This window comes from Scleropages formosus, chromosome 1 (assembly GCF_900964775.1).
Source record: "Scleropages formosus chromosome 1, fSclFor1.1, whole genome shotgun sequence".
In the NCBI taxonomy this organism is placed as follows: domain Eukaryota; kingdom Metazoa; phylum Chordata; class Actinopteri; order Osteoglossiformes; family Osteoglossidae; genus Scleropages; species Scleropages formosus.
Genome location: NC_041806.1, coordinates 8373701 through 8400978, shown reverse-complemented (window position 1 = coordinate 8400978; position 27278 = coordinate 8373701). Strand labels below are relative to the sequence as shown.

Genomic DNA, 27278 nt, shown 5'->3' with positions numbered 1-27278 from the left:
ACGACCGAATGCACCTTGTTTATTCTCCAGATGCACATGTGGACGTCAAAGCTTTTCTATTTGACAAAAACATCAATTCACAGTTAAGTAATTAAGGTCATTGATTATTTACTGGCAAACTCTGTTTATGATGTTAGACAAAGCTACTGTAGAAACACTGCAGAATTTGAGAGCATCCATTATCAAGAAGTGCTCGACATATTTAATGAAAAAATAGACGTTTAAAATTTGCTATTTAAATTTGAACAATGGCATTACTGAAGAGAATTTTTCCAACCCAATAATATATTTTGGATACGATAATGATCACTTAGAAACTGAGAAGTCTTGATGCTATGGTAACAGAGCTAAAAATATTATAATTATTCTCCTGATTTCACAATAAACAAATCATGCAAAACTCTGCAGGTAGCAGCTGGCAGAAATTAGCCTTATAATAAGCCAATTTAAATCTTATTCATAAGTCTTCTAATTGTTTATTTATTAGAGTGCAGTATTGGTTGCAGAGAAGTGACAGACTTCTTAATGCAAATCCTCCTTAGAAATGAAACTTAAAAGGACGACACTTTCTGCCATGCTCCTTGGGAGTGGAGAAGATATTTTCACTTGCAAACTGTTGGTGGTTCCACCGAATCTATAGGGTGTTGAGTAGCTTGTTCTGTCAGCTCGAAATGTTTTCAGAGCATCTTTTCCAGCGTTGGCCAGATCCATCAACAAGCTGACGGGTGAAAATTTGAGTCGTGTTTGTCTAAGAGTGGCTGACCGGCGCTCTCCTTGGAACAGCGGAGAAAACGTTCCATCTGAGCTAACACCGTGACTGGTGTGACATCACAATCAGGCCTTTGGGGGGTTCCAACATTAATTCTCCTATCAGTTCCCTCTTGTTCAATATAAAGCAGCCTGCATACTGCGAACAATGCTTAAGGAGAAGTGCTTCATGCTGACTTCCTACATGGTGCTGTCGCAGAAGTAATATTGAAAAATAAAAAAAGTGAAACTATATCATTTTTGGTCATTTCTCAACAGCGAAAAAAAAAAGAGATACTCACGACTGTAGGACGCTGCAATTGTAGAAGACAAAATCTGTGGTGATGAACTTGTGCCCTGTCTCCTTGGACTTGAGGGAGAGCTTCACCACCCGTTTGTCCCCTGGGAAGAGAAGACATCCAGTCAACCATGTTCGAGTCTTGCGGGGGACAGTTAAGAGTCGCCAGTTCACAACACCGAAAGGGTTAAACCTCAGTGAGGTTCTTGTGGTAAAAATCTGAACGCACCTGTCTTGCTCACCAATTTGAAAATGGAAAAATTACATATTCCAGAATTTGCTGTTATTTCCGATCGGCGTTGTTTGCAAACAGCACGGATTGCACACATTACAGGTTTTCTAACACATCTACGTCTTTCGATGTTATTGGCAAAACACTTCTGTCAGGAAATTCTTTAACTGCTATTTTGTGCTGCTGCCAGACCTGAAGAGAAAATAACTGGCAAGAGATAAATGTAACAGCAGAATATAAATAAAGAATATATTCATTTTCATAGGAAGCGGACACTGGCATTTAGCTTATGCGCACACATACCGCACGGTCCTCGGACTATCAAGAGTGGAACGGAGGCTTTTATCCTCTACAAATGTCTTTTTTCTTGGAAACCTGTCATGCCTCAAAGTCACAAAAGAGATGTATTTCATCTGACATTGTTGGCTATCATTCCTTACTACAATATGAACGTACTGTTTGGCAACAGCTGACAGCTGACGATATTTCAATTATAATGCAATAGTGGAAAAATTGTGCAAGCACAAAAAGAGCGGTGTTCAAATATTTGATCTGTCCATCACTTTATTCATTTCAGCATCCATATCACTTTGCATTATATGAACATGATACCGGCTTATGAGATTGCTTATGATCTGGTTGGATCACTAACTCAAACGTTTATTACCCCGGAACGTGTTTTAACGCAAGGCGCCAAGGCGGTGCCGCACGTACCATATCCCTGAGTGATGGACGGAACGTCCCGCAGGGATGGGGACATGCACAGGATCTGGCCTTTGGCCAGCACCTCCCCGGGGCTCTCCGTAAGCTCCTCGAACACGCAGGTAACCCCCATGGAAAGGCTGGGCGCATTGAGCACCTTCACATTCAGCTGGGAGAGGACAAACAGAACAACAGATTTGTTGGTATACAAAACACGGCGGGCGAACACTGCCCACGTCCACTTACGTGCAAAAAGGGCTCCGTCAGATTCTCAGACACGTAATCTGGTTTTACTGTGCATACGCTTAATGGTGTCAGTGCAAAAAAAATATATGCTGCCAAGGCAGCCACTTAGTATTTCTTAATACCTGAATGGAGGGAGAAGTCACCGACATGTTGTTGGGTGTGACGCTAATGTTAACGCATTGGTCAAGCTCAACGTTGAAATGCATAGGCTCATTCCACTTCTCGCAAGCATCCCGCCTGGAGCACCTGGAAACATTAAAAGGGAAAACAGGTAAACGGGCCACCCATACAAACCAGGCACTGCTACCTATCGGCACTTTCGGAAAAGAAACTACTCTCAAAGAGCACTTTAGAAAAGAAAACGCAGCAAACGGTGACAAGCACCGCCATTATTCGTAGCAGCCTACATCACGTTGGCCTATTTCTGATAATGTCACTGTAACTTTGGGTTGCTCAGCAACAGAACCGAGGTGTCACATTTGGCAAAGGAAAGCTACCTACATAAACCTGTGAAAAAGGCACCGATTCCATAGACAAACGACGGAACAAAAAAACCGCTTGGTTTAATTCGCAGCGGGGTTTCATTAGATCGTAGTAACTCTTAAACTTTACGCAGGGAGGTGAGGTCGAGGGTAGCCCACATTTTCCACGTACCGCTTTCAGGGCGACATGGAATAAAGGACACGCAAGAAATGAAGGACGCGCAGATGAAAGACGTACATCAAGGCATTTCCGCTTTGTCAATCGCAGCCATAAATAACTGGAAAATCCTCCACCACTATTAATGACATTTATTATCGCCGCAGAAAATATAGACTCAGATGGAAGCAATTTTAGTTTGAGAGTTAAGCTGAAATTAAAAAGTAAGCGAGATGTCTCCGTGTAAGGAATAACACCATTATATTACGACATGTAAAGATATTTATAATAACGATATTACTGCTTTAAAAAACACTTTCACAATAATAGAAACATGTGAATTACGATGAAATATTCCACAATCTAATTCAGCTAGTTTAATTATTAAGACAAAGCGTAACTGACAATTAAGTAGAAACGCCTTGGCTTTGACACATTACAAAGCGTGGCAGCTGTTGTTTAAATGATGCATACGGCCAATTTTATTCTTTCTAGCTCCATTTTGTTTTGTGCTCATGTGTTTTCATAGAGCAGAAAGTCATTCCTTTCTCAGAATGGTAATTCTGAGCAGCAGCCAGATTTTAAAACATTCATAACGCTGGCTTGACTGTAGGACGTGTTAAGTGGAGTTAAAAGTTCCACGTGTTTGTGCAAGACAGCTGCATTAACGGAAAGAAAAGCCGATGGCCGTCGGGGCTTCTTCTCACGCACATTTTCGGCACGGGGCTCGGCCTTGCGGCTGCGGACGTTAGTCTGCTGCGCCGGTCTCGCTTTGTGGTCCGCAGGAAGAGCCACCCGCCCCACCGCTGAGAGATGGGCTCAATAGGGTCTGAAAAGGATTCCGCACTGAAGAGTGCCCTTCATCGCTCTTCATTAAAATTCTTACTCGGCGCACATGTATTCATTCGTTACGCAAAGGCGCATGAGCAAGTCATAATGGCCACTCTGTGCAACATTTTAAGGGATGTGAAATTCCCATTCTGACCAAGACGCATAAAATCTGAAAACTGAAAGGACAACGGCCAGACCTGTATGTTCGGGAGAATAAAAGCAGACCCATCCTCAATGCTTCTCAGGTAGATAAAACCAACAGGATATGTCATCTCATTAATTCCTACAATTCCCCTGTGCGCTGTATTGATTTCTATTACTTCGAGCACACGGAGCTCCTGAATGCACGAGGAAAGCAGCTACAGTTATATAATCAAGCATTATTGGGTCTTATAACTAAGATAAGATGTCGTGTGACCCGCTCGATATCTATTTATCTTTTTGTTTGTTTGTTTATGATCAGAAATAGGATTAAATGTGGCAAAAGTCCAGAAAAGGGAGCGAATGAGAGTACAGTCTGCTTGTTCCGGAACCACAGTAATGGTCTATCAACATTTTGCCATCTTTCTTTTCTCTCAATTAGGTGGGCAGGACCACAAGCCATGGCAAGTGGCAGTTTTGTGCAGAAGTCATCCTCTGTAGGCCACGGAGCTGCCTTACAGCCGTTTACCCTCCCTGTGCTCCACCAGGGCATGGCAAACTAAACACAGCTTCAATTAGCAAGTGCAAACTGCTTGCAAGAGATATGACAAGGTCAAACTGGGCTATAAAATGTTCAGTGACTGTTGGGGAGAATGTATTGAAGCATTAAAGGCATCGGGGGGTGTCAGGGAGTGGGGGACAGCTGGGGTCCCACATTAACCTTTACCAGAAGGCGCGCACTGAATGGGGCACTTCATTTTAGCACGAGCGCGCCGTTTTTACCGCACAAAATGAGGTCAGATTGCTTCGCTAACTGCTCCACTGCAAAGTAAGGCATTTCTTGCGCAAGCAGGCCCCGTCTGCGCTTCAATTAGACACTTATCACACAGATATTTTCATTCCATCCACATTAGTGTCTGTTGCAAACTGTTATTCGGTCCATCTCCGCAGAATAAATTCTTACTTTAATGGCGCCATAAATTAATTTTTTCGTATGTGTGTTTCATTTGGCAGTATCAGACATTAGCGAGTGCAGTAAATCTTCGAAAACGCTTCCGTCAATCACGGAGAGGACCGACCGCCAGAAGGCTTCGCTTTGCTGCCTGCTGTACAGGTATCGAGGGCTGGGAGCTTTTCATGGAGCCAGGGGTTAACAGGGATGGGTTGGGGAAGGGAGGGGATCAATTGAGCACATTAATTGATAAAAGCACTGCCACACAAGGTCTGGGTTAATCATCTATTTCACTTTGATTACGGGGAAATGGGAGAGGAGACGCAAGCTTCGTTGCAAACACGAAACAATAGCGATAGCACCGTCAGTTTTCCGCGCCTGTCCTCTGTTCACCTCTTTAAAGCGTTTATCACCTTCAGCTGCATGCATGTTAATGAAGCAGCCGATGCCCTATCATAATGACACAAGCCTGAATATCCGTACAGGTGCACAGCTCCCACAAGGCAGCCGGTTGGCTTTTCCTCGCTGGAATGAGAATAAACGCCGCACAGGTTCACATGGCGCTCTACCGCTCGCCAACCTAAGAAGCGCATTTCATCTCCACATTCTTCCCCACCAATGAAATATTATTCCACGTTTCCCAAAACTGATCACCACGAAGGTTCGGGAAAAGTGCAATCAATAAAACGCAGTTTAATGCAGATGTATGTAGAAATTCGTTTCTACCACAGCTCCACTTGTATTTTACCTTAATGATATTTGCAAGACTTCATACCGCTCCACTGTGTCTGTGTTTTAATTTAACAGACAGAACTGGTTTACTAAAAACCTCATTAAATCAAGCGAATCACGGGAGCGAAACAAAACCTAAAATACTTTCCCCTCAAACAGGCAAAAATACCACAATAGGAATGACGTGGAAATGTGGAGCAAGTTAACAGATTACTGTAGAAATACTTTGCCCGCCAAATGCTTTTAATGTACAAGTGAATTAAAAAGGAACCAAATGGTGTTACTGGCAGGTTTTAAGCGAATGCGTGCTCCTGAAGGTTGATATATAGCCGAGACGCTTCCGCGCCGGTACACAAGAGCAGTACCTGGATATAAAAGGCCTACAGAGACCTGTTTGCCACTGCCTTTCAACAAACACAACAAACGGGAACAGAGAAAATCACTGAACACGGCTGGTTTGAATCACACCGCAAATCCATCTTCCAGTTTCCTATTGTTGCCATGGACACAGACGATTTCCCAGGGTGCACCTTGTCACCCCTCCCCTTCCCTGGCTAGGCTAACATGATGGCTAGAGGCTAAAAAGCCTTCGGGGAATAGCCGGCGGAGCCAAAATGCGTACGGGTCTGAAGAGAAGCTAGAAGAGAGGAAAGGAGAGGCAGGGTGGGAGGGCAGTGGGGTGTTTTTGAAAAGCAGTCTCTTTAGCAACCCTCCAATGCAGCCTCCCCAGGGAGGGTAAAGGGGGGGGGAGGGGGCTGGAAACATAATGGCATATGCGACTGTGTTTACAAGCATGATTCAACAAATGAAATCGAGATCGAAAGAAATCTGTCTTACAATAACGTGACTCCTTAAACAGACATAACCCGTGACAGCTACCCTTAATCATAGTTCTGATTTTAAAAAAGAAGAAAAAAAAAAAAAAAAAAAGGAACTGATGAATCAACTCTTCGGTCTGAACGGCAACTTTGCCAGAAATAAACGTATTTAAAGTTTCCGTTCCACGTATAATTCCGGAGTCCCCATTTGTTATGGGGGCTAACGGCCTGAATGGAAACAGGATTAGGTATTTGATGGTATTCTGCTACCGTGCCATTTCCCAGTATGAAATTATGTTGCTGCTGCTGAATACCTAGAAGAGTAACCTCAGCTGCCACTTTAACAATGAATACAGCCCCACTATTAGTCTCCATTAATTAAAGTAGGTGACCCCATTAGACAATAGCCTTAAGGCTGCGCGAACACAATGACGGTCCTCAGTCTGCTGTATAGGACTCTGCGGTGATTCTGCCACACAGAAATTTTCAGTTTGACCCTCTCTCCGGGCTGTGCGGATGAACAATGGCCTTCTTTCTTAGTCCCTACAGAGATCCAACTGTGAAAAAATGCACTCCGCCGAGCTGGGGACGGCACTGTTGTGCCAGAGATCGATGCGGCTGTCACGTTTCTTAATTTTACTCAACTATTCTCATTGTCCCTGCTTTAACATATGGGCATTCATAGCTCAATAACGGGCTGACAAGTCGAGGATCCGCAAACTTCAGAGAAGGCTGGCAGCCAGCTTATTGAGGCCGCTCCATTTAAATGGCAGGATTTCGCTCCACACTTGGGGATATTTCGCGGAGGAGAGGTGAGACGTGTGAACGAGGACAATCCAGCCATTGAATCTATCCTCATCACTTTGCCTGATCTCACACTAATTGCAGTGTGCAGTGGTTGTCACAAGGTCGTGTAAATTCTGGGAATACAGCATTAATATGCAAAGAAATGTCATTTTCATACTGGAGCTGCAAAGTCTATTCTAATTATTCCATCAATCCAAGATTTGCATCTTAATTAAAGATCTTTATCTTGATTAAGGTATGGAAGAATTAAAGAAAAATAAATGGAGGGAAAAGGCAGTCTTTCAAAAAATCTGTCGTGGCTTTCTCAGGGAGCAAAGGAAGAATGTTTCCTTTTCTCTCCCACAACACCGCCATCTTCGTCCAGCCTTGGCCGCATAAACAAATACATATTACTGTAACAAAACCATGCAAAATGACGATGGGTGTAGATCAGTGTAACCTTAAATTTAAGGAGGAAAAAAAAAAAAAAACAGTAATACACTTAATACATAGTACTAGTGTTGTGTTTCGCATTTTCCCTCAGTCAGGCTTTGGTCATTATTTTCGGCTGAGACAGGAACCCTTGTTACCATTTCATCATGAATAAACATTTTGGGGCGGCACGGTGGCACAGCGAATAGCGTTGCTGTCTCACAGGGCCTGGTTGGTGCGAGAGGACGTGGGTTCGATCCCCACTCAGTCTGTGTGGAGTTTGCATGTTCTGCTCGTGTCTCCGTGGGTTTCCTCTGGGTGCTCTGGTTTCCTCCCACAGTCCAAAGACATGCTGTTCAGGTTCACCCATAGTGTGTTACAGAGAGAGAGTGTGTTTCAATGTTGTATGGATGAGTGACCCAGTGTAAGTAGTGTATCAGCAGTGTAAGTCACCTTGGTGAATAAGATGTGTGGGCTGGAAACACTGCATAGAGTTCACTGGAAGTCGCTTTGGAGAAAAGCGTCTGCTAAACAAATAAATGTAAAATGTAAATGTAAACATTTGCCTACCACATGGGTTACTATTTAAACTAAGGCAAGACCCTTTCTATCACCATACTGTTATGAAGCAGTCTTGGTCAGTGATCACAAATGTGCTTCACCTTAAATTAAAAACACGTTTGCAATTCAGAACACAGGGTAGTTTCATATGGAGATCTGAGTGAGTCTGCCACATCTGTGGCGAAAGACGAGCGATGAAAGGTCTGGGAGGGGGCGGAGGGAACTGGCCCACTAAACCCAGCTGTTACCCACCGGGCCCTCAGGAAGAGTAAATCTGGGGAATTTGTCACCTGTTCCTTCCTGTGCAGGCAAGGTGAAAACAAGTGACCTCAGGGCAGCTTCCTGATTGGCTGGCGTAGCTCCAGACTTCTCTGGGGTGCAAGTAGGTCGATGTTGCACGTATTGCCCTTATAAAATAATGTGACCTGTTGTCTTTTTTAAATCCGAATATGAATTCCACTCACTGAGCTTCAATCCATCATCCACCGAACGGCCTGATCCACAACACAGAACGTGTAGAGCCAGGAACGCTTAGGTCAAGACTCTAGTCCATCATCAGGCGCTGTAGTAAGGCAGGCCATCTCTCGCTTAACTTCCTTGTCACACGCTAATGTTGGTTCACAACCAGCATACGGTTCGGCGACATATTTTTTTGGACAGCCCAGAAAATCAAAACACCAAAGAAAAAACCCATGCAAACACATGGTGAACATATGAACAGACTGAAACTGGGCTACATTTAAACCAACAAGTCTGGAAGTGTGATGCAACACAGAGTGAACTTATTTACAGAAAAAAAAAAAAAAAGCCATCAAGATTATTTTAAAAAACAAAAACAGATGCTAAATATGCTGGCTGTCAAAGAACATAATACAATGGGCCTCTAAGTGATTCACTGTGTGAACTATAGTATAGCGGGAGTCGAAGTCTGAGCGGAGAACTGCGCGCAGCCCAGGAACTGGCCCAACGTGAGCATTATTGGCCGAGTGTTTAGCGCAGTGTGTGACCAAATGAAATGGTGGGTGGCACTCTTACTCACTTGCTGTGGAGGACACACCAGCCACAGTGGGGGTCCCCGGAGCCAATGCAAGCGCTGCATGTACTGTACTGCCCACAGTCCTCCACTGGCACTCTGCTCACCTGAAATACACACACACACGTCAGAAAAAACATTCATTAGGCAGAACCTTTCCTCAAAGCAATGTTTATTTCTGAGTACAACACAATAAAGTTCATTATCGAAGGAGAGATGGATGGATGCAGCAACCTTTGAATTCTGTCAATCAGTCGCAAACTGCTATGTAAACCAGTGTATGTTATAAATAGCTACATACAGGATTTATTTTTAAATTAAACAGATAAGTTTATCAAGCAGGGGGGCGTGGTGGTGCAGTGGGTTTGACCGAGTACTGCTCTCCAGTGGGTCTGGAGTTCGAGTCCCGCTTGGGGTGCCTTGCGATGGACTGACGTCCCGCCCTGGGTGCGTCACCTCCCCCTCCAACCTTATGTCCTGTGTTGCCGGGTTAGGCTCCGGCTCCCCGCGACCCCGTATGGAACAAGCGGTTTCAGACAATGTGTGTGTGTGCGTGTGTGTTTATCAAGCACATAACTGATCTGGCAATAAGTGAGTCCAAACAAGGTGAATTAAGAGCCTTCCCAAATGTAGAGATATTCAGCAGTTATGAGGGAGAGAGGAACATCATTCCACCACATGGGGAACCAACATCAAAAACCTTCATGGTTTTCATTTTGGACCTTCTTGTGCGTGGGACCAGCGGGAGGGCAGAGGTGGCAGGAGGAGCGTAGCAGTGTGGTTTGGGTGTAACGAGAGACGTATGCATAGAACCGAGCGCTCTCGGGGAACATTCTTCGATTGGTCTATTATGGGTTCTTCTGACACACATCCATCCCTAAGGGGGTTATGATTGTGTACTGAGCTAAAATACCACAGTACACTGTTGTGTTTGCCAAGTATACACAAAGAGACCTGTATAAAGGCAACGCTGAAGTACATAACCGAGTATGTGCAGAGCAAACTATTGTATGAGCACAAATAGCAGTGCGTACACCTGTAAGAGCTGACGGTAGCAATAACATACACAAAACATGGTATTTTTACATTAGTGCTGCCTGCTACCATAGCAAATGACAGTGTAGGTACCTGTGCATACTGACTAATACTAACGCACATCCTTCTAAGGACAGAGATATAAAGAACGGAGCTTCAGTCAAACTGCGAACGACAAAAGCCATTCAGACAAAAATTGAGCTTTTACTGCAAAACATTATACATTCAATACCTAATGTTACAGTCACAAGAATGCACTTCGGTGTGCTGTCATGGAAAAATGGATTTTCTCACTTAAAGGGGTTTTCTTTAAATGCAGTCGAAAGTGTCAGAAATAATGCCCCAAAACTTCCGATCCAAAAGCTCCTATTTCATGAAGGGGTATTAAGCGACATTTAAAATTGTTCATTAGTTTACCGGCTTATATAAAAATACTATTAAAATCATCCAGAGGTGAAGCAGTGATATCCAAAGGGAGAAAACGGAAGTGTACCGAGTGCGATGCACATTGCGCTTGAGCAGCCATCCTGAATTAGTATTTGTACACACTTTATAGTAATACATGATACAATCAATCATCTAGTTTTGCAATATTTGCCTTATAATGAACTAATACTGTTACTACGAGAAACAGAGAGAGAGCTTTGTGAGCAAGCTCAACAAACGTTGAATTGACTGTTTGCAAGGTTGAGCTCAAACTTAATTTAGTTTCTATCCATCCTCACTGGAAAACTCCTGTTGTGGGTGCATCTGCTCATTTGTCACTGACCAAACCATACAAGCTGCTGAACAACCGAATATCTGTTAAATATCTTACTTAAATGTGCTGCAGTAAAAGAACTGCAAATCACAGAAGGGGGAGGGGACCAGGGGTACATGTCTAAACTGGCTTGTTTTGATAAATGCTGATGTCTGTCCTCCTTCAGACCCACAAGCAGTCAGGAACACGACCACAGAAGGTCCACTGTTCGCACACGGAGACTGCAGGCTTATTCCTGTAGTGGGTGAAATACAGCAACAGCTGCCTGCACCTTGGGCAACATCTACCACGGGAAAAAACGAGCACGTTATTCCTCTTTTCAGACATCATACGTGCACATAGAGTATATGTAGCATTTTCCTGTCATTTCACTGCGACTTAAATGTATTGCTACACCAATTATTATATCTAATAATGCTCTAGAAGCACTTCAGCCAACAATCATCATCATCATCGCTATTATTATTTCACTTAGATGTTTTACTCCCAAGGTACTGACAACATGAGGTTTGTGTTACAGGCTACTTACAATTTACTCCTTTAGGTAGGCAGGGTAATTCGTAGTGGAATAATTTAGGGTAAGGGCCCTACTCAGAAGTACTACAGCAGGGGGTCGAGTTTGAACCTGGGTTTTTCGATCGTCAAGTGACGACTAATCACCGCACTCCCTGCTGTTTGAAATTTTATTCCTTTGTTATTATTTAATATTTCTCGCTATTCCTTATAACTAGTGGAGATTTTATTCCGTACTCAACACTCCGCGCCGTCTCGGCTAGCTACCTTCACCAGCGCTAAACGGAGGAAAGCAATCGGGCACGGTGCTTCCAGTTGCGCATTCCCTCCTGAAAGCACGGAGGGAGGGATGTGGATCGCGCGTGCTCCGTGTCTACAGACCCGGAGGAGCTCCGCTTGGCCCGAAGTGTAAGAGCGCTCGCTGGTGGGCGGGCGTGCATCACCTACTGCGTTAATTTATTCAGCAAAAGCACCGCGTGCGAAATCCACTGCCTGCAGCTACCATCTTCCCAGATGCTACTCAGTCCCAGCACAGCCCCCGTCCAATCCCTACGCAGAATGAGTCACACGTAGACCCGGAACATGCCTCGCAGAAGCTAAGTGCCGCACGTGAGCTACGTACGCGCCGATGTACCACAGCAACATTTTGTGTGTGTATTCGGTGAACTCGTCGTGGGAAGATTTCCATACGTTCGGAGCAACTGTTCTGTAGCATCACGCAAAACACAGTCGCTTGAGCGCAATCGCAGACTGCCCACATGCTAGAAGTCAAACGTGAGGTGGACTTGAGTTCAGGCAAAGCTGATTTACAGTTCTTTGACCCTGAAACGAGGGAGCCATTATGTGCAAATGTGTCGGCCATCTCCGCAGCTGCATCTAATGTAATACCTCAACCCCTCAACCCAGATGGGCATAAATCATTTATGTCGTCGTCGTCATCGCAAGCATGAGCACATCCACGGGCCAGAACCCAGGCTTGGCTCTGTGAGCGGGAGCTGAGAAGAGAGTCAAGAGTCAGAGAAGAGCTCCGTGTGCCGCCCGCACCCGGCCGCAGGAGCTTCTCCAAAGCTTCCCGTTTTGGTGCGCCCCGATGTGAGCGACCGTTTCCGGACGATCCCTGCAACGTACCCTGACAAAAACAAATTCACTACAGCGATACACACAAACACACAGCGCGTCCGCTTCAATGATTTGAAAAGGAATCTCGATATCTGGAGCGAATTACCGCGAGTTCCGATCTCAGTGCACGTGCACCGTGGTTATTACAGTAAACGAGAACACTGGATGAGCGAGGTGGTATTGTACCTCTGCCTCCCTTTTCTCAGCATTTCGCAGCTGGCAGTGCAGTGTTATTCCACTGGGGGTGTGTTTTTCCTTGGTAATGGATTGCAGCACACATTAGGCACCCCCCCCCCCCCGCCCCAACCCCATCCCACAAGATTTTTCTACCTCTTCTTTTCCTTTGATCTAGCTCCACTTATTTCAAACACTGATCTTTTTTAATAAGGCATTTGAAACATGCCTTGGAGTTTGAAGATATCTGATGTAGGTTTTTCCTGCCGAACAGGTATACAGGGCTGCACTGGAGTCAAATAAGAAGCGGATGCTTTGTACTTTATCTCCGCGCTTTCACCATCTCCCTCTGACTGCGTTTCGAGCATGACTGCTCTTTGTTTTTCCACAAAATGCCATGCTTTCTTTAAGCCTGCATCCATTCTCAAGGGAGAACCCCTTAGACTACAAACATCTATTTGTGAGTACATGAATAGATTTTCAACCATATTATCTCACTGACTGCCATTTGGACACCTTCTACACTGTATTGTCTTTGCTGTGTAATACTGTGTAAAAGAGTACCTGCCACAGGTTCTGAGTCGCAAGCCTTCCGCGTTAAAGGACACGAAGTCCTCTCAACCCTTACAGAGCGAAGCAGTTTTAAATAAGTTACACCGTATTTAGCCTTGCTTTTTGAAAGCTGGTAATAGAGCAAGGCTAAATATAATACCTCTCCGAGAACCGCACAATGGAAGCAATTCATAGTTCTTAATTAATCTTCCACTTGTGCAAGGAGAAAAAATGTATTTGTGAAAGATGCATTATGGGTCTTTCAGGCGTCATTCTCCGCTGCACCTGTATGTCATCCCCTCTGAAGCAGCTGCATGGGAGAGGGGGCACCGAACTCAGCAGCTCTACAATACAGCCCCGCAGAACGCGTTACCCTGCAACAATCTCGATGGAGACGGTTCCTCGAGCTTCCCTATTAGGGCACCAGCTGGAGGGAATTCAGAAACACTCGCACGTGCTCCACTCTTCCTGTCTTACAGATGTTAAAGCGCAGCGTCTGAGGTTCCGTTCGGGCTTAAAAACAAGGCACTTGACAGGGCTGGGTCTCGTTCAATTCTTTCTGACAAATGTATCCCCGTTCTTCCAGGATGGGCCGACACAGAGCAGAACAAACGCCGCTCATACTCCGAATTGAGCTCGTAATCGACATCATGTGTTTGTGGTTGTGTTACATGTGCCTTCCCTCTGACACACACTTCACTCTGAGGTCCTCACAAACAATGTGCTCATTTGTATATTAGCTGTCACGATCATTGATCCTGAAGATTCATTCGATGTACAAAAGAGCTGTAATAATAATTCTTGTCAAAACACTCTTTTTCTAATATGCTCCAAGGCTTAATTAAAAGCACAAGTTGCAGCAGTGAACCAACTGCAGGCTGCAAAAGAGACGAAGGCCACAACTTAATCAAACCACTGTGGAGCATGACTTCAAGTCTTGACTAATGAATGCAAGCGTTGCGTTGTTTTTTTTTTTTTTTTTTTTAGCTCAGAAATACATTTTTCAGAAACAACCAAATCCATTACAATATTGTGAATGAAAATATTATAACGTTACATGCTTAACTGACCAACAGAAGGTGAAGAAAGAGTGTGGTGATCTGAGCGAGCTGGAGGCTAAGGTGCTGTCACATAAATGGCCGTAAGGAAAACAAACTGGTGTATTTTTATTGAAAGGTGCATTCAGTAGGACTCACCTGCTTGTCGCTCAGAAGGTAGATGTACTGGTAATCTGGACTGAAGACCATGTCGCGCAGTATGGGGCTGCCCTCGACAACAGACACGGTTTCATACAGCAGGGCATTCTGGGACGGTGGAGGAATGCCATCCACTCGGATCTGAAACGAGGAAGGAGATTTAAAAAAAAATGTTCAGTCGTAAAAAAAAAAAGGGAGGCAAAAAAGATGCAGTAGCAGAAAGACATGCACGTCCGCGCACACACACACACACACACACACACACACACACACACACAAACTCTTTCATCATTAACGCCTCCTTGCCGTTTCCTTACACTGATAAGTAGAGCACAGCCTGCTTGGGAAAACAGTTTCTAAAAATGTAAAATGAAAATAGTCTTTGATGTGATTCCATATAAATAATGTGAACAACTGACAAGCGGAGTCACAGCTGCAAAGCTTACCTATTTTCCGTCTTTATTTTAGAGAAAACGGGTGGCAGCGTGCGCTACTGTCCTAATCAATTTTGATGTAAATGTGATGAGGGCAAGGCCATTAAAAAAAAAAAAAATGATATATATACACTGTATATATAAATACGCAGAATTAATGCAGAAATGACAGGAGGGGAAAAAATGTGTTTTGAAAGAACGACGAAAACAAATGTAAAAACACAACGCAAAAAAATAATAGAGCAGATGTGAGGGTGACAAGTCTGGTTTTTCCCTAAATATCTGGGTCGGCCTGAAGTGACAAACATCGTTAGTCTGTTAATTAGCTGCCTCCTCATTGCCGCAGTCTCAGTAATTAGTGTTGACAAGGTGGCATCAATTAGTCGAACGCTGCCATATTGGATGTCACAAGTCGCTGGCCAAGGCAGGGAGTGCCGGCCCCAAGAAGGCGGATGGCGGAGACGTGACGGCGATGGTCAATGCGGTGAGCCTGGCCGGGGTACCAGGCGTTTCCGCCAGTGCGCAACTCCGCCAGCAGCCCAAGCAGACCAAACTCCGTGTCCCTCCACATGTTGCCAATCTGGAGCGTCATTGCAGAGAATACAAACGCTCCCCTGCCAAAGTGGAGAACAGCTATGCCCAGCAAACCTCCTAGTGATGAATGCGACCCCTGCTGCAACGGAAATGTACGTTTTATCTAGAGCGAATATCACAATTTATATGTGCACACGCTATGGTGTATTTCATTTTCAGCCTTTACTTCTTGTTTTTGTTCTTTAAAAATCGATGCAGAACACTTCTGAAATTTACACCAAAAATCCTGTATCACTTTTCCTTGCTCTTTATTCTCTGTTTTTCAGTGAGCGCATATGGCGAGGAACGAGATGAAAAACGCATTTAATTATTGTGTGGAGCGATGTAAGATTTAACAAGGCACACACTCAGGGGAAGAATGCACTTGCACAGAATAACATGACAAGCTTGACGAAATCCAGCAGCTGGTCAGACCGTCATAAAACCAACGAGGGATCCAGAGGCAGGACCTTTACGGTTCCAACTTAATTTCGGTGAGGTATGCAAACAGGACAATGTAAAGATATACAGTGGGGACCTGCTTTTTGTGAACATGGATAAGGAGCCCTCAAAAAGACACTGGCCAGGAATTTCAGTGCTCTACACACATTCTGCTCAACACTAGGAAAGGAAGCCTTTGCTCCAACTTACCCTTTGACCTCTGGTTCAGCTTGTGACCAGCTTAACTCATTTCGCCATCTACAACCCCCCAAGCACTAATGAAGCTCTCAAGTCAGCTCTCAGCAAAGGAGGTAAGGAAAAGAAGAAAAAAAAATTAAAAAAAAAACCCAGAGAAAAAAGATTTTCTTCCTCTTTCTGACTGGGAGTGTCCTGACGAATGGGAGCGTTTGAAATGCAGAGCACTCTCTGGCCCTGCTGAGAGCTGACCTCCTGGCAACATCAAACAGCTGAGATGAAGGTAATTGGAATTAAGACAAATATTACCTTCACTTCCGTCTCTCGTCGACTCAAACGGTGCCAAGGTGGCAGAGAGACCTGATCTATCCATTAATTAACCTGCTGGTCACAGAAGCACAGCCTGGGGAATCCAGGATGGTACTTGTTTTGATCATAACCCAATTTTTGATCTTCTCCATCGATCAGAGTTACAACATTAGAAGTTATGAAAGGACACAAATGAGAGGAAGGCGGAAAACCAATTCCGTGTGTTCGATTTGTTGTAGCTCATCGATTAAATTTTCCCATCAGGTTTCTGCTTGGAGCGACCCATGTGAAACGGCTTCTAAAGAGTACTCTGCTTAATTTGTCCCTTCTCTAAAGCAGTACTCCTTTGAGCCCGACATTGCAATAATTTTCATTGGCCCTCAGGGTCCATGTAACCAAAACCACGTTAAAACATTTTGTCGGAATTCTACTGAATCGAGAATTGTACTATAATCTCAAGTGAAACAATTTTCACCCAAACACTTAACTGAAAGTTGAGTATTGTTAAGCCTCATAAAAACACAAGAATCAAAACATTCTCCTGTAGGGATTTGATATCCAATAACTAAGAGGATTTACATTTTTCAAGTGATAATTGACAACATATGTTTCAAATATTTAAAACCAGGATATTTAGCACAATGCTCCTTTGACTTTATAGATAAGCCTGTTTTGAACAGTGACTCAAAATAAAGTTCTTGTTCACAGCCATTAGTGAATTGTGCGTTATTTTCAAACACAAATATTTGGCCAAGTACCTGAGGCATTCGATCATGCCAATGATTCTTTCACACATATATATAAAGCACAGAATGTAAAAAAAAATAAAGAAATAAATAAAAATACTGTATTAGGTGTGCATTGGGAACAACTTAATACATGTGCTTTGAGCTAGACCCTGATTTGACAGCTTTGTATTTGATTAACCAAGACATTGGAAGGAACACTACTTTTTCATGGGAACATTTCCATTTCTTAATTCTGCCAGTTATCTACTACTGAAAGACGCATATATTTCAGCTACAAGATGGCATATTTTTTTTAAAAAAAAGGCTTTAAATAAAAGTGTTAATTCACTTGGCCTTTTGTGGCAATTTGCAGTAATTTGCATAACCATGTTGAATTTTTGTAATAGCTTTTAATGCACACAACAGACCAACTCTCTTGCTAAGCATACAAATGTTAGTCTAAAATGGCTGCAATGGTGAGCTTAGCTCAAACCAAGCGAAACATTAACTGTCAAGATTGTGCATTTATCATTAAAATGAAAATCAAAACTAACTTAGAAATGCCCCAAATAGTGAAAATAGCTTCTTCAGATCACATTTTGTGAATTTTCTCCCAATACATTTAGCCGAACCCAGTATATACTTGAATTAAACCAAGAATAGGTGGTTCTCCAGCCATAAATAATGTTCTTAAAAATGTGCTGCAGTTTGTGATTTTACACCATATTATCTGAAACATTACTTAATCACAATGCCAGGGTTCTCCTTAACACTGGCTAAGCATAACAGCACCAGATAGTCACCTGTGTTCTATTCATAGTAGCGATTTAAAAAACAAACAAAATAAATAGAAAATAAGGCTCTTTTCCTTTCAACAACTTTAGGTTTACAACGCTAACCCCAATATGAAAAAGGTCGCAGGTCAAATCCCACTATCTGTAGTACCCTTGAGCACGTTAGTAACTCCAAATTGCTCCAGTAAAAATTACCCAGCTGTATAAGTGGGAAAATAATTTTAAATAGCTTAACACTAAGTCGCTTTGGAAAAGAGTGTCAGAAAAACATAAAAAGGCCATTAAAAAGGAAAAGGGTTTCAGCAACATTCTTAGTCTCATTTTCAACAGTTTTAAACAGTCCTTTGTTAGAAGAGTAGAACATCTCCATCAAACACAACGCTGCACTCAAACGACGATGCCGGCAGTGACCGTCAACCCCGTGCGCTGTCGTCCTATCGAGGATTTCGCTCGATTCCATTTGATTCAAGATGCTTTTGTATACTGCCCTTCTCAACAGGTTGCCTTAAAGCACTTAGTGCTCCAAAAATGCTGACATACCACAAAGAGCATTGTCAGCTACACAGATACAGTCAACAAGTGATCTCTGGGCATGTGGTTCCATGAAAGAAAATTACTTGCATCACCTCCTTTTTGCAAAGGACAGTGTCAGACCATGTAAAAGCAAACCAGTCCCAAAGAGGGGTGAAATCTTTGACATAATATCCTCTTAAAGATTTCGTTCACCATTGCTCAGTCTGTGTGCTCCTTTTCAAACTGTTCCACCTAGCTGCCTTCTTGCTATATACAGCCCAAAAATATTGCGCAAGTTTCTTTTTCTTGGCTTACCGATTAGCATTCCCGGCAGCAAGTATAGCAGCACCTTTTAAATACACCTATTATTCTTATGAACGTAAAAAAAATGTATGTTATACATTCAATGATTTCAGTAAGATTATGCGCTTAAAGGTAATCTTCAACATCCCACAGAATTACTAGAAATTCAAGGGAGACACTAATACCAAAGGTAAGAAATTAATGCCATTATGCAAATCAAAATACTTTACACAATTTCTCTAAATGAATAATGACTTAAATGAGAACCAAATACAACTCAACCTAAACGCAGCGATAACGCGGTTTAAAATTTCAGTACTTTGATAGATATTATGTTGTGCATTTATCCAGCATCAAAGAAAATGCTGTATGTGTAGGCATGGAATATACGCGCGCACGCGCGCACACTACGGGGGCTTGCTCGAACAGCCCGGGAGAGTGCTTGTGTGAAGGGCGGCCTTGTAGTGCTGGCACTGGCCTTGTTCACAAAGTCTTGAGACAACAGAGTCAGCAGACTCAAATGTGGTAAACAAGTAAACAAATGAAACTTTAAAAAGGGAACAAATATACAAATTAATAAAAGGGAGGGGAGGGTACGAGGTACAGTAAATCAGGAGTAAGGCCTGTGCTGTTGACTTTACTGCCAATCGCAGCAGGATGGATTATCTGTCTCCAGGCAAACAGGCCCATTCATCACCAAGTGAAGGAGAGGGGAAAAAAGGAGGCAGAGCGAGAGAGAGAGAGATAGACAGAAAGGAGAGAGAAAAACAGAAGGGGAGGGAGAATCATCACTCATGCTATTTAAAAATAAAATTACTCTATAAATGCTTTACAAAGATGGAAATATCCCCTCCCCTTCCCCTTTGAATCAGCCACACTGAAAAGGTCAAGTCCGTCTCCTGGGTGGGGGTTGGGGGGGGCCCGCTGGGTGCCCCGAAGGCCTGAAGAACAAGAACCAATGGCTATCGGTTCTGTCCAGCCACAAATGCCCATTATCGTCTGGAATACAGACTGCATAACCAAGTTATTCCTCAAAATATCACTAACTGATACCAAGTTTATTTAATAAAATCTTCAATCAATCAATCGATCAATCAATCGTCAATCTTCACATTTCACTTAAGAGGAAAAATATCATGTTTGACAGTGCATACTACGTGGAGTATACGAATAAAACAGGCTGAATTTCATCTCATACAACCTTACTGTGGAATTACACACGTAGTCTTACTAAGATGCATTTTCGGTCAATCTTGAATGGTCACTGTCTATACCACAAAAAGAAATATACTGGATAAAATCCTATGTTGGAGAAACGCCAAACACTCACCCAAGATAAATCCTTATTTTGTTTCACTTAATGTCAAATATTTATTACAGAAGTGGAAACAGGGAAGAAAACATAAGATTTTTTTATTTTTTTTTTATAAATATATATGCCCGTCAATCCCCTCTCAGAAAGAAGGCATTCTGAAGTTACCTGACAGATTTTATTTGGACGCTTTTGTATAAACAGAAGAACAATAAAAGCACATAAATACCTTAGGTGCTCTGGTAAATCTAATTCTCCATGTTCTCCACAGTTCAATATACTTAACTCATAATTACTTTACACTGTATTTTCCATCTCGCACATTAATTCTTATTACATAGCATAACCTAATAAAGGATTGCATGTAACATATACTGGATTTTTTTCAGCCATGACTATAGCCAATGTTAAGGAAACCGTTTTCATTTCTTTAAAGGCCCCAAATCAGGAAGGAGTGCTTCATACATTTCCATTCTCAGGTATGTATTTTCCACTAGGACAAAAATGGCTATTTCATCCTTTAGCGTTGAGGAAAATGTATTTCACATTAAACTCGAAAGCTCAGGGTCTCTAAAATGAGGTCAAAATCCACGAACCGCAAGATTATCCTCTTAAGAGAACGGAGAAGCCACAGCCCCACATCTCAGGGACAGAACAAAGGGGCCAATAATTCAATTAGGCTCCTTATCCTGTTTCTCCAGGATCAGCCTAAAAGCATTAGCGAGCTGGGCGAGTGGAGAGGTGGGCTTTTCAGCGTTAACGCCTGCTTTGTTCCAGCTCTACGGCGACCCTGCTGATGGAGCGGCGCAAACGCACAGCATCGGAGATGGACGCTGCCTTCACCTCTTTGGGCTCTTACAAAGATTGGCCTTTCACCTGACCCTCATCACTGACCCTATAAATAATACCGAGTGCAAGCTCATCTGCTGACAGTATGTCTGAGCGCGTGTGTGTATGCGCACAACTGTAGTCAAATGCCAAAGGGGAAAAAAAAAAAAGACAATGATGTATTCAGATTTTTCAGAAGTCATTATAGGTAGGTAGCTTGAAAACAACAGAAACATTTAAACTTAGTTTTTTTTAAAAAAAAGGTTCCAGATCAGTACACAACTCAGAAACCTGAGATTCTCTTTTCTCTTTCCAGGTTTACTATACTGGCATAAAAACTGGAAAGGACTATGCCGGGCCAAAGTAGACCAATACAGACACTTCGTGATCTAATACAGTAGTGCTGAAATTAGTACATTACACACATTATTTTTATTCATTTAGCTGCCACTTTTCTCCGAAGCGACTTACAGTGTTAAGCTACTTAGTTATTTACCCATTTATACAGATGGGTAATTGTACTGGAGCAATTTGAGGGTAAATACCTTCCTGGAGGTGGGCATCGAACCTGCGACCTTTGGGTCAAAAGGCAGTAGCTTTAAATACTATGCTACTAGCTACAGTAAAAGCATTCCCTTATAACCTCCTTAACACCTCCTAACGAGTAAGTGGGGGGGGGGAAACATTTGGTCCCTAACATCCGATTTAAAATTTGAGTTGACCGCGTGACAGTGCTTTACGTCTTTGAGGACTTGTGTTTACTGACCATCCATCTACAGTAGTTAGTGCCACAGCAGGTACCGAGTCCCACGTTCCAAAATGCGCTCGGTCATTAACGATGTCAGGGGACGATCCGTCATGTTAAAGAATTCCGTGCGCTTTCTGCCCCATTCACACCGACAATCATACAGCAATGCATTTGAAACCATTTCCAACGCCGTGTAAATCATCCAACAGTGAGCTAAGAGTGCTTTGTTCCTCGAGAGAAAGCAACATTAAGTTGGTTCAAATCAGCATGTGAGTCACACCGCTCATCTAGCTAATTAAAAACTCCCTACTGGTAAAGTGAATGTTTTGGTTCCTCGTTTAATCCATATTTTTTTAATTTGCTTTCTTCTTGCACTAGAGCCGGATCAATTGAAAAGTTTATACCGCGGTACAGCAGAGCGCGCTTGTTTTTCGGCAGACACCCCGAGTAGAATAGAGGGCAACCTTTAAGTGCTGCAGACCGCTTTTACGGTAGGGCTTTCATCCCAGGGAGGCCTGGGGGGCAAAAAGGCAACCGTGTTCAGACTTGGAAACCTGGGGCAAAACTTTCAATCCTGTGCAGGGAACCAGGTTTCAGAAATCTCACCCCGGGTTGAAACACTTGCCCCCGGGGCGGAAGGTGCAGTGTGAAAACAGCTGGGTTGAGCTCGCCCTGGGGTGGAAAAGCATACCTCAGAACTCACACTGAGCACAAGGCTGCTGGGTTGCGACGGAGCTTTATTTCTTTATTTTTTAAAGCATGGCATCAAGAAAGAAGAAAAAAAAAACTATACTTCGGGATTCACGGATGTTTATCTCTACTTCCTGACCGCTGCATTGTCGCTGTCAGGGTCTACTTCAGTCTGGTTAGCAGCAGTATAAACGTGGTAAATCCATGCTGCACACTGGCCTATGAAAGAAGCCTTTTCCGATTCCGAAAATCTCTGAACTCTTATTCGGAGCCACTTCTTCAAGTGCGTTATAAATTAAACGTTAGGGCACTAACCTAGGCAGCTGTCCTTACCTTCATTCTCAATACTGTACATACAATTCCAGTCACTTGAGGTTCAACCAATGCCTGCAGTGCAGTACTTCATTACTGATCCAGATTTGAGTGCATCTCCCCAAGGTCCAGACCTCTTCTCTTCATGCCTGCCCACAAGTGGAAGATCTGTGTGCTCACATGCGGTGGTCCTGCACAGTCATAGGCTGACAGAACGGCTCGTAGATCCCTGCGCAAAGCCCTCCTCCAGTCCACAGCACCAGGCCAGCACGAGATCTACTGGGCCGCTACTGTGAAAAAACAGCCTACTGCATCTACTGTATGTTGCAGCTGAGGAACACATGACCATTCTCGTCGCAGGATGCAAATATCATGAAAGATTCCACAACCAGCCAAATATAAAATGATGAAATGATTTTAATTAACTTCACTACCACTGAGATCATAAAGCATTGGTCTGCTGAAGTACTTCTGGAGCGGGATAGGGTTGGCGGCAATCACGTGGCTTCCTACGACGACAAGTAGATGGAGAAAGCCTTGTTCTGGAGCCAACCAAACATAACAGATGTAGAAAGCGGGAAGCGCCCTGTGAAGAACTCCTGCCAGGAAGCAGAGGCCAGTCAGGCTCTGTTGATCACAGCAGCCCGAAGAGGCCTTGCTGCCGAGGTACTGGTCAGAAGCCAAGGGGCTGTCGTCGTACTCTCGGGTCTGTTCAGGAAACCTTCTGTTCCGATTCCAGTAAGAAGAGCTGAACTTTGACAATGGCTCCTGCGGGAGGCCTTCAAGTCTTCCTGTAGCCAATCAACCCATGATCCCAAACGGTTGACCACAAGCACGCTACAATCCGACACACACACAGGATCGGGAAATTTACGAAGCAGGAAACTGCGCCGGAGCACTGCAACTACACCCTTCGGCTCGGTCGGATAAGGCGCGTTCCCCAAACGCAGAGTGAGCCACACAAGTGAAATCGCAGTTTGAATTTGGGCTGTGTCACTCACCAACTGTGACTAGAAGTCCTAACAGCGGAACAGATTGGCTTTGTTCCGCTGGGAAGGGCGGAGATAAATCGGCAGGGATCCGCCCCTCGGGCGCCCGCTGCACGTGGCCTTAATCAATCTGTCAGGCGCCCGCGATTTGCTGGTTACCAGTGCCGAGGGATGCGTCGCTGCTCCTGTAACCCTCACGTGCAGTGCCAGCCGACTCAGAGGAAAAACAAGGTGGAGTTGGCGAGGATCATAATCAGGGTAGTACCTAAGTTACCCTCGTCCTCCGGGCCGAACTGCGGTATGGAGCCAAGGATGAGAAATGGTGAACCGGATGTGAATGAACAGAGAAACAACAGCTAAACAAAATCAAATTACACCCTTAAAAGTTTCCCATTTTTAAAAGTGTTTTCATTGACCTGATGTTGACTGTGGAAGGGTTACTTTTTTTTTTTTTTTGCAAGTTAAAGGTTTCCCTCAAATTTTCAAACACCCTCACATTTTTCTTTCACTTGTAATATGAAAAATGCACAAGATATCGCTCAACCCTCAGGTTCTCCTTGCTCTATTTCGGGATCAGTGAAAAGAAATCAGTTTTGTACTTTCTTATCAAAACTTCACTGGACTTTGCAAAAAATTCAAGTGCGTATCTGTTCAGCTATTCAGCGCTTTGAAGCTTTGAAATTAAACATCATATAGATCTTTTTCTCTATAATTACTACGATTAATTATTGTCGCTAGGGCACCATCAGAAAGCAGTGTATTAGAATATTTTGACGCACAGACCATATACAGCAGAGGCCAATAGAGAAATGATTAGTCTGAATATAATGCACAATACAAATGTTTGATTCCGTCTGGGGGGGCAGGGAGAGAAATATTATCCAACTAAGACTCAGCACAATGTGTAATAAATATTGAATGTTTAAAGAATTACTTCTCTTCATAAAGCATACAGTATAACCACCAATATGGCAAACAAAGAGTTCCGGGCAAAAAGGCCACTGTCTTCTCAGAAATGAACCCCCCAGAGTGCTGTAGGGAAGAGATGCTCCACAAATCAACCTGCAATTAGTCACGAGACTGAACAAAGACCAATAAAAAGAACATTTATGCGGAAGAAGAGCTTGTGACATGAAAAGGGAGAAATGCACATTCTTTGGTCACTTACACTATTAACGTTGTAATTTTATCTTTGCTGTGTCCCCCCCCCCATTTATATAGCTCACTGGTACATTTAAGCAGGTGTGTCTCACTGTTAATTCAATTAGAATTACTGAACAGCAATAAACAAAAATTAAGCCTTCAAATTTTTAAATCGTATAAAGACCTTAAATGTTCAGAAAAATGCGAGTTAATTTTTAAATGACGTTCAACAGTATCAAAAGATCCAAAGGTTATTGAGCTCTTGACTGATGACACAAAATAGGCAGAAATAATGTGGACAATATCATCTTCAGTTTCATCTTGTCACGAGTGCAACACCCACGAGCACCAAGGTGGGCAAGTTTTATAAAGTATTACGATCAGAATGAGTAAGCGTGGTAATTCAGGTGGGTGTGCTATACATTCTACTAAAATTTCACAAAAACTGACTCCGTGAGGCCTATTAAAATATCGCTTTAGCAGCGACAGAGATCACGGGAAAATTCTCACCCATGCTAAGAATGAAAAATAAATTTAAATCAATTTTTGTCAAATCAAGAAACCCTGATTTTCAAAATGCATTTTCGCTTCGATAGTTTTACTTGCTGTTTTCTACACTTTTTGGTGCATCTTTAGCTCAACAAGGTTTTTAATTCCCCCCCGCCAATTTAGGGCAACAAATTGTTTGGCACAATTTCATATGATCTTAGAGGTTCGTTAGTAAAACATCATTACCGAAAAAAATGAAAACTAACCTTTTGCACACAGCTCTTCAGAAATTTGCAACTGGCAAAAACTGGCACTAGTCACCGGCAATGTTGTATCCTGTACACAATCTTGTAAAACTTGCACATTTTGCCTTGACATGCCCACAACATTTTGCCCTGTTGCCAATAAAAAAACAAGCTTTATTTTTCTCAGCAGTGCAGCCCCTTAGGTTCATGCCTTTAAGGAAGAATATTTAGACAGCAAAATTGTGTTTGACACTAATTATTTTATGACTGCTCTGGCTCCCCATTCATTCATTTTTTCTTTTTTTTTTTTTTTTAAACTGGTGTCTGGAAAAGAATTGCAATGAGTGTAGCTGTTAATCACTTCTAGATGCTTTCATTTCCAGACACCGATCGTTCGTTTGCAGATGTACGAGAAACGTTTCTGCTCTTCTTGTCAACTTCCTGTTTGCCACACCTCACTTGCTCAGGAGTTAAGACGTCACATTTTCAGAGTCGTAACAAAGCGGGTAAATCCTGATAAAAACACCCGGGGGGGTGGCTCAAATTCCAATTCATACTTACCATGGCACCGTTGCTGGTTTTTCTTCTGGAGTTCGACATACCGTTAGAAGGCCCAAAAATGTGTAACTCTAAATAAACCATCAGCCCAACGCTGAAGGAACACAGGTGCCCTAGTCCAGCACCCCCCGGCCCACTTCCCTCCCGCAGTCAAACTGAGGGATACAGTTACCGAAAAGGAATTCCACTGGGCCCGGCTCAACTGTCCAGACCATGTGGAAACCCCAAGCGTCTCGCCCAGTCTGAGGGTAGGGCAGCCCACCTGCCTCCTCCATCTGAGGAGGTCAGAGACCTTATTACTCACATCACTGCCTGTGCTGGGGACCTTTGGGAGACGTAGCAAGGTCTCTAACCACTGGCCAGGATGGGAAGTAGCGCTCACAGATCACACACAATCATCTCCTCCTTCCTCTCTCCTCACAGATCCTGCTGAAGCCTCAGCTGGAGAGTCAAGCTCCATCTGCGTTTGAATATGAAAGCAGCCTTTTTTTTCTTTTTTTTTTTAAACAGTTGTCCATGAAGGGTACAGCAGGCCACAACGTCCACACTTATCGCAATGCAGACAACAAACGGTTTACGAGCACAGTAGAGAAGCACGTTTTTCCAGTATGCGACACAATTGCGTCCGGAAGTGTATGTTGAGCAGCTAAAGGTGAAATGGACATGGGTGCCATATTGTTCAGATGACAGACTCCCAGCAAGCAGTACAGAAGGCCCTAGGTGGCCAGATGACCTTTTACAGCATGTTCCTGACTGGAATTTATGACCTTAGCATTGCAATAAAAACACACCCACTATATAAGCAATTTCAACCCATCCTATATATTTGCGGCTGACCCGAATTGGTTTCTGTGCACTAAATAATTAAATTTAGGCCATCTGGAGGGCTTGTGATCTAATTCCGTCCTTCTCCAAAGGACTGGCCACAGTTTATAGCGTTTCCACTCCGCACTCTGCCTTTGTGACTGGGGGGAGGGAGGGAGGGAAAAGAGGAGGGGAGAAAAAAAAAAAAAAAAAAAGACATTTCAAAATTAACAGTGATGTGTCTATCACATCACAATGCAAAGTGAAGCAGGCCGGTCTGCTTATCCCCAGGGGGTTGTATCCACAAGACTGATTACGCAAAGCCTGTCAAACTTCCAGAAAGACATCTCCATGCGTGCTTGCATCTGCTT

At 43.4% G+C, this 27278-nt stretch overlaps 1 protein-coding gene across 1 annotated transcript in view; it reads right to left on the bottom strand.

Annotated features, from left to right (window-relative positions):
* The window catches only part of plxna3 (plexin A3), a 113828-nt gene that overhangs the window by 48411 nt on the left and 38139 nt on the right, over positions 1-27278 (bottom strand). Inside the window, exons 4-8 of the mRNA XM_018752967.2 lie at positions 14500-14640; positions 9157-9257; positions 2348-2471; positions 1992-2148; positions 1050-1149 (exon numbers count right to left, since the gene is read on the bottom strand). Coding sequence (XP_018608483.1) covers positions 1050-1149; positions 1992-2148; positions 2348-2471; positions 9157-9257; positions 14500-14640 — 623 coding nt within the window. The remainder of the gene's footprint in view (positions 1-1049; positions 1150-1991; positions 2149-2347; positions 2472-9156; positions 9258-14499; positions 14641-27278) is intronic.